Here is an 8,044-nt window from a genome sequence, read left to right on the forward strand (position 1 = left end):
TCACTTTTGAATATATTTGTTTTGGGGGATTTTTGGGTCACTGTGTAACTTTATGCTTTTATCGGCTTGCCTTGTTTCCTTTATATGTTAGTTTGTATTTTATTGTTTTCTTGAAATTGAAAAAAGATATTGTATGTCTGGCAGGCTGAGACAATCGGCTCTGATGAAAGGTGTATCAAAAAGATAAAGGAGTTGTTTCATTGGCTCAAGAGGTCATCACGTTTCTTTGATCGAAAAATGAAGGGCTGGCAAGACTTGTTGAGTTTTATGAGTTCTTGTGACTGATTGGAAAAGTAAGATAGTAACATCAGAGGCTTCCTGATGCAACTGTCCACTAAAGTGTTTTTTTTTTAAAGATAGTTTATCTATATATTAAAAATAACAAATAATGCCCAGATATATTAAGACTCTGGAGGTGCTAAAGAATAAAAAAATGGTTTATCAGTACATCAGTACATTAAAAATAACAAATGGTATATAAAGATAATTGCTAGAAATATTAAAGATAATAAAATGTTCTATCAATACATTGAAAACAACAAATGGCCCGTAAGCAGTACATAAAGACATTTTGAAAATAATAAAAAAAATATTATCTATAATGACATTAAAATAATAAAATGACATAAATATGTATACAGTACTTGTCTACAAATATATTGAGAATAATAAACTCTTCTTGGATTGTTTCCTTGTTCCAGGAGAACCTGTTGCAACCAAAACCTGTACATTTGAATGCCTGAGGTTTACAGAGTACAAATATCCTTCAAGTATACTAGAGAGCTACACAGTTAGCACCTGCAGAGCAAAGACATCAGTCATGTAAGTGCCCTTTTATCACAATATTTTTCTCCTTCCAGTTCAAAGGCTTGGACAAGAATTCTATGCTGGTTTTTCAGAGCCGTTGCACAGAGCTCAAGAAGGGTATTTAGGAATAACACTTAGCAATAGCACTTAGACTTATATACCGCTTCACAGCCACCTCTAAGCAGTTTACAGAGTCAGCATATTTGCCCCCAACCATCTGGGTCCTCATTTTACTGACCTTGGAAGGATGGAAGGCTGAGTCAGGATAGAACTGGTCAGGATTGAACCCCTGGCAGTGGGCTGTGAGTTAGCCTGCAATACTATATTCTAACCAGTGTGCTCCATGGAAGGGAAGGAAGGAAGGAAGGAAGGAAGGAAGGAAGGAAGGAAGGAAGGAAGGAAGGAAGGAAGGAAGGAAGGAAGGAAGGAAGGAAGGAAGGAAGGGCAATAGTAATAGTACTTAGACTTATATACCGCTTCACAGTGCTTTACAGCCCTCTCTAAGCGGTTTACAGAGTCAGCATATTGTCCCCAATAATCTGGGTCCTCATTTCACCAACCTTGGAAGGATGGAAGGCTGAGTCCACCTTGAGCCGATCAGGATCGAACTGCTGGCAGTCGGCAGAGTTAGCCTGCAATGCTGCATTCTAACCACTGTGCCACAACAGCTCTTGTTTACCCGAGAGGCGGACTCAGCTCCATTCAAAGGATGTCTGGGCAAACTGTGAACTAAGGCCTAGGGATACCAAGGTGTATCTAGGAGTGTCGGGGGCACAAAAGTCAATATGGTGGACCCGCCCATGCAATTGAAGCCCTGCCCATTTTTATGTGTGTTGTGCATGTAATGCAAACTGGCAAACAGGCAGGTGAGCATGGTGCCATTTTGACTCTTTGACCATGTCCTACGCATGAGTGCAGGTAGAGCCTCTCTCTGCAGACCACCGAGGTTGAGGGGCAAACTGCCAGTGTGGGTCAACACCATTTTCCGCTTGGTATCCTGACCCATAGAAGCTCCAAAGCAGAGAAGAGCATTTTACAGGTAGTTCTCAACTTACGTCCATTCATTTAACAACCACTCGATGTTATGACAGGACTGAAAAAAGTAACTTTGACTGATCCTCGCAATTATGATTGTCACGGCATCCCCACACTCGCTGTGCTTGCAACCAGCATCTATTTACAATGGTTGCAGCATCCTGGGGAAGTAGAGAAATCAGACTCGCTTAAGGACTATGGCAAGAAAAGTTGTAAAAATCAGGTGTGACTCACTTAACGATCATATCACTTAGTAATGGAAGTTTCCATCCCAATTCTGGTCGTACGTTGAGGGCTATCTGTAAAATCTTTAGCCTGCTCTTGTTTTAATATTTCATCTGAGTTTAGATGAAATTGACTGACCTGCTTATTATTTATGACTTCCAAGAGATCATTTTTAAAAGAGCCTTGGTGGAGCAGTGGGCTAATGCCTCCTTAAGTAACACCAGCTGCCTGCAATTAGTGCAGGTTCGAGTCCCACCAGGCTCAAGGTTGACTCAGCCTTCCATCCTTCCGAGGTAGGTAAAATGAGAACCCAGATTGTTGGGGGCAATAAGCTGACTTTGTAATAATGCCGCTGGGGGTGTGTGTGTGTGTGAAAGCCCTAATAAGCAGGCATATACATAGAATGAAGGCTACTGCTAAGCACATTGGTTTGTGCTTAAATTGTAAGCCGCCCTGAGTCTTTGGAGAAGGGCGGGATATAAATGGGATCAAAATAAAAAAAATAAAAAAATTTGGTTTCCAACTTTTTTTTTTAACTTTTGAAGGTGAGCAGAACCAGACAAAAAACTAAATTACTGTAAAATCAAATCAAACACAGCAAACACTGTAATTCAGGGATGGGGCCTGTTGTCTGTGCTATTCAGCTGAGCTATATTATTTTCCATTTCAATTCATTATTATAGCCAAAGGCCAACACAGAAATTAAACATTCAAATAAGACAAAACGAAACAGAACCAAACACAAGAAGACATAGCAATATATTACAATTGATGATGTAATCAATGGGTGACCAAGGTCTGCCTAGTTTTACAGACAGTATAACAAAACCTAGCTGCCTTCAGAAAAACTGAATCATACTGGCCTGACAATAAAAATAACATTGAGATAATGCTGGATAAAAACACGTAATAAAATTAATTATAAAAGATTATTAAAAAGATCTAAAATGTTTGTTTATGTTTCTGGCGAATCCCCAATGCTGCTGCGCAGAATCTAGCCACCTGCATCGGGATCACTGTCTGCTCGTCCTTAAGCAGCCACTGGAGATAAATACTTTCCGAATGACCAAGATACCTATCAATTATGGGGAGGATATGGTTTTTCCGAATAGCTCTAGAGAAGGAACATCAAAGGAGTATGTGTCCCATGGTCTCCACCTCTCCTGAGCCACAGGAGCAGAGTCTTTCAGCCAGTGGTGTCTTTCTATATTAATTTGTGAGTTTGTACGATACACCAATCTAGGTTAAATTGGGATTGCACCAGATGTGGTTCTGCCTATCAAAAAACCCAACCATTCTTTTCATAGCTTGTGTGAATGTGGTTTACCTGTTTGTGGGGAGCAATTAATGCTTTTGGAATCCAGAAATTATATTTTATTATCCTTGGGTCAGGAGATGACCCAATACTTCAAAATTAAAGGCATTCTACTGAAAGTTAGTGGGATTTAAAAATGCTAAAATGTCCTGGAATGTTAATATGTCCATTCCATCTATTCTTACTCTGGTTTCCCCCCCCCCCCTCTTTCCTTTCTCTAGACTGAAAACAAAGAAAAACAGAACTTTGTGTGCCAACGGAGACCATGACTGGGTAAAGAAAGTTATGCGGGACATAGATGCAAGGACTATTCCTTCACCTTCCAGATATGGTACCACCACAGAAAATCTCCCTGCAGCTAACAGACATTTAGGAGGGGCTGTGCTGGAGGTGGATGGTCACGTTCAGCCCACAAAAAAGGTTAGCACAACCTCCCACAAGACAGCAATACTTCCTGCGAGAACCACAGAACATCCCCAACCATTCATAGAAAGAGGGTTGGCTTGGTTAGAGACCACAACATCTTCTACGACGTGGTTGACTCCTCAACCAGAAACCATTGCTGATAAATCCACCCTTCAGTCTGGCTTGATTGCAAATAACAAGATAAGATCAGAAACCACTGAGGGGCACCAGAGATTCAGGCAGCATTTCACACCAACGAAGAAAGGCCTGGGGGATTTCGCTAGAACAACTCAGCGTTTGGTGTCCCCTCCAGTGCCTTTTCCAGGAACTGACAAAAGAAGCACCCAGAGTCCTGCCTTTGTTCCAGAGACTCTGACTTCAACACCTCCTTCAAGGAACTCTTCCATCAGCAAGCTTCTCCTGGAATTTGTCACGAAAGATAAGGCGTTGATTACAATACCCATCACGCTTTCAAGCTCCTCTGATCAACGCCACCGTTTGTCTTTAAGCAGCTTCAGCACAAACCATAAACCACAGTCAGTTGAGGAGTCGACGGCTCCACTTCCTACCAGTTCTAGTAGCCATTCAAGCGCACCTTCCAGCTCTGATGGAAACGGCCTCAATTCTGTTCGGCTTCGAGGGGTGATTGATGGAGACCGTGAAGAAGACACCAGAGAAACTTCTTTATTTATCGGAAATGGTACTTCGGATAGAACTTTCTCCAAACCTTCAAACGCTCTCCCAGTTCCAGGTTATCACCCGGAAACTTTTAATGAGAGTACTTTAACGTCCAGACCAAAGGTCCCACAAGACTGCAATCACCCTTCTCAATCCATGGTACAAAATAACATTATCCCTGTGGTTTCTACTGGGCTTGTTCTCTGCGTCCTCTTGGCAATCGGTGGCTTAGTCTATGTTAAACGTAACATATGTACCAAACAGTCACGTAAGAGGCAGGTCCAAGGCCTGTTTTACTATCCATGTGCTTCTCAAGCTGAGTCCTATCCCATGGCAATTGTTTGACCTTTCCATCTTTTTGATTGGCAAAAAAAAATCTATCTTATTTTACAAGAGGGAGGGACTGGGTTAGTAGTGTAACTGATGGGAGTGCTGTCTGCTCTCCTTCTCTGCCAAAGTCCAGATGGTTTGCAGCTGTTGGTCAAAGGATGCACTAAAGCATAACAACCCACTATCGGTCTTATGGGATGTTTTAGCCCATTGGGCCATGGGCCAAGGACACAGTCTTCAATGTGGGAGGCAGGCCTCCATACCAAAGCAAGAACTTTGTCTGGAAGAAAAACAGAACTATTCCTTCCTAGGCTGAATACACCCAAGTGCCACTACGTTGTCGGTACAGTTTGAATGTAATTGATGCTTGGCAGTGTTGAGATGAGCCATAAAGGATGAGCAGGGCTAGCCCAGAACATCTACCTGTTTGAGATGAAAGATGTGCCCACATCTCTACTCTACTCTACCCTACTCTAACCTACTCTACTCTACTCTATTCTTCTAAATTTACTTATGGAGCCTGACCCAGTTGCTGATGAAAGAGTACAGATCCAGGGGTTGTGCTCTGTTGCAGCAGCTCCCGTGCCCTGATATCTATCTTTCTTAGTCCTCTTAGAAGAACAGCAAAGATGATATGGGGACTGGAGGCTAAGACATATGAAGAACAGTTGCAGGAACTGGGCATGGCTAGTCTAGTGAAGAGGAGGACCAGGGGAGACATGATAGCAAAGTTACAATATTTGAGGGGCTGCCACAGAGAGGAGGGGATCAACCTATTTTCCAAAGCCCCGGAAGGCCAGACAAGGAATTACAGATGGAAATTGATCAAGGAGAGATTCAACCTGGAAATAAGGAGAAATTTCCTGACAGAACAATCAATCAATGGAACAGACTGCCTTCAGATGTTGTTGGTTCTTCATCACTGGAGGCTTTCAAGAAGAGACTGGACTGCCATATGTCAGAAAGGGTGTAGGGTGTCCTTGTTCAGGGGGTTGGACTAAATGACTTACAAGGTCCCTTCCAACTCTGTTATTCTATTCTCTTGGAAGGTGCCGACTCTTGGTCTTTGATTGTCCAGCAAGAGTCTTTTAAATTATGCCAACATCAGCTGATAGTAGATCCTGTGGGTGCTCAAAGGGCAGGAATAAGTGGCCTCTTCCACTTAGAAATGATTGTCTTAAGACAGTGGTGGGGAACCTATGGCACGAGTGCCAGAGGCGGCACTCAGAGCCCTCTCTGTGGGCACCCGCGCCATCCCCCAGAGGTGGCAACTGTCCCTCTTCAACCAGCCGCCTGCTAATTTGCTGAAGTCCCATGTGGCCGGATGCATCCCGGCACGGCTGGTTTACCTCCCCCACATCCCGTCCCTCCTGGGCTTGCATGCTCTCCTTTTCCAAGGCACAACCCACTGCATCGCCTCCTCAGCTGTTGGCCGACCATCCATCTCGGAGGCAGCTTCTTTGAACTGCTGGCGACAGGCTGCGGAGCCCCAGAGTGTGCCTGTCAAGGGGCCGGCAGGCTGTGGCTACTTACGGACACCGTTGGCCCCCATGCACTCGCTGGCCCCTGTGTGCGGGGGCTGATGGTGTCAGGCAGCAGTTGCCCCAGCCCTTGCCTTGCCCCATGGCAATGGCACCCCCACCCTGCCTCGCCTCACCTCACAGGATGAGTCTCCTGCCTACCGCCCCCCCGCCAGAGACCTCCTGGAGCTCCCCCAACCCCCCCCACAGGTGTCCCTCCCCACAAGCAACATTGAGGTGACCACGCCCACCTTGGCCACACCCACCCAATCTTCCATGACCACCACAGCCACACCCACCCAGTGAGCCACGCCCACCTGGCACCCAGCGATAAATAAGTGGGTTTTGGGTTGCAGTTTGGGCACTCGGTCTCTAAAAGGTTCGCCACCGCTGGTCTTAGGACTTCTAAGGAAGTAAAAGTTGTTACACCAAAATTGCCATGGTGGGCGGGTGGGGGAGGAAAGAACAACAGACAAAGCTATTTTATTGTTCTCAGAATGCACTTTGATATTTTAAATCCTGCAGGTTTGGGAAATCTGCTTTAAATCAAATCTGTTTTATATATCATCTTTCAAAACAGTAAACTAAATGAAACAATTAAATAAATCAGGGTTGTTTTACATTTATCTTCCAGGCTAATAAAATAAATCAGAACTGCTTTTTTTTCATATGATCTTTAAAAATAATAAAAGAGACAATCAAACTTAAGGCAAGGAGCATGTCATCCTTCATCAGCGCAAGTTGGAAATGAATGATCGTTAAACGCGAAGACCGGTTGTAAGCCCCTTTTTTCAACACCATCCTAACACTGAACAGTCACTAAATGAATGGTCATCAGTCAAGGACTACTACAAGAGTCCTTGACTTACAACAGTTAATTTAAGTTACAGCGGCATTGAAAAAAGTGACTTATGACCGTTTTTCACACTTGTCAAGCGTTGCGGCATCCTGATGGTCACATCATCAAAATTCAGATGCTTGGCAACTGGTTCATATTTACGACGGTCGCCGTGTCCCGGGTGTGTGTGTGTCAGGTGATCTCCTTTTGCGACCTTCTGGTGGGCAAAGTCAAGGGGGAAGCGGATTCACTTAACAGCCGGGTTACTAATTGAACAACTGCAGCGATTCACTTAACAAATGTGCCAGGGAAGGTTGTAAAATGGGGCAAAAGCTCACTTAACAACTGTCTCACTTATCGACTGAAATTTGAGGTTCAACTGTGGTTCTACGTCCAAACGTATAGTACTGATGTATGTGGGATGGATTTCCTAATCCAGCCTGCCCTGAAGGAAGTTATCCGGGGAGCTTTTAAGGCGCGAAAACCTCAGCTCCAGCTTTGCAATTGTGGTAACTGCTTGGCTTTTAGGAAAAGAATGCCTTTCTTGTGTGGACACTGAGAGCTGTTGCACTGGAGACAAATTCCTTGTGTGTCCAGTCACACTTGGCCAATAAAGAATTCCGTCCTATTCTTTCACTACAAATGGAGTTGGGCGTCTTTCTTTCCTGGAAGCCCGAGCCAGGGCAGGCCCGATATTAAGCTGGAACTGAAGTTTTCACCTGTAAAAGCTTCCTGGTTACCTCCCCTGTTCAATTCATTTGAAACAAACTGTTTTGGTAACAGTCCCTGTCTTGGCCTGTTGGGTGATGTCACATTCCATACCTTGACCTTGAAGCAGCGAATGGCTCTCACGGGATGCCACTCTGAGTAGTTTGGATTCTCCCTTCCCAG

General features: G+C 44.3%; 1 protein-coding gene across 1 annotated transcript; it reads left to right on the forward strand.

Annotated features, from left to right (window-relative positions):
* Positions 1-581: 581 nt before the first annotated feature.
* On the forward strand, positions 582-4,810 carry LOC308672958 (uncharacterized protein; the record flags this gene model as incomplete). The annotated part of the gene is made up of 2 exons (XM_081336274.1): positions 582-822; positions 3,604-4,810. Exons 1-2 carry the CDS (start codon positions 632-634, stop codon positions 4,808-4,810), a joined length of 1,398 nt encoding a protein of 465 aa, XP_081192400.1. The 5' UTR covers positions 582-631.
* Between the last annotated feature and the right edge of the window lie 3,234 nt (positions 4,811-8,044).

Source organism: Vipera berus (genome assembly GCF_964194415.1).
Source record: "Vipera berus genome assembly, chromosome: 10".
Lineage (NCBI taxonomy): Eukaryota > Metazoa > Chordata > Lepidosauria > Squamata > Viperidae > Vipera > Vipera berus.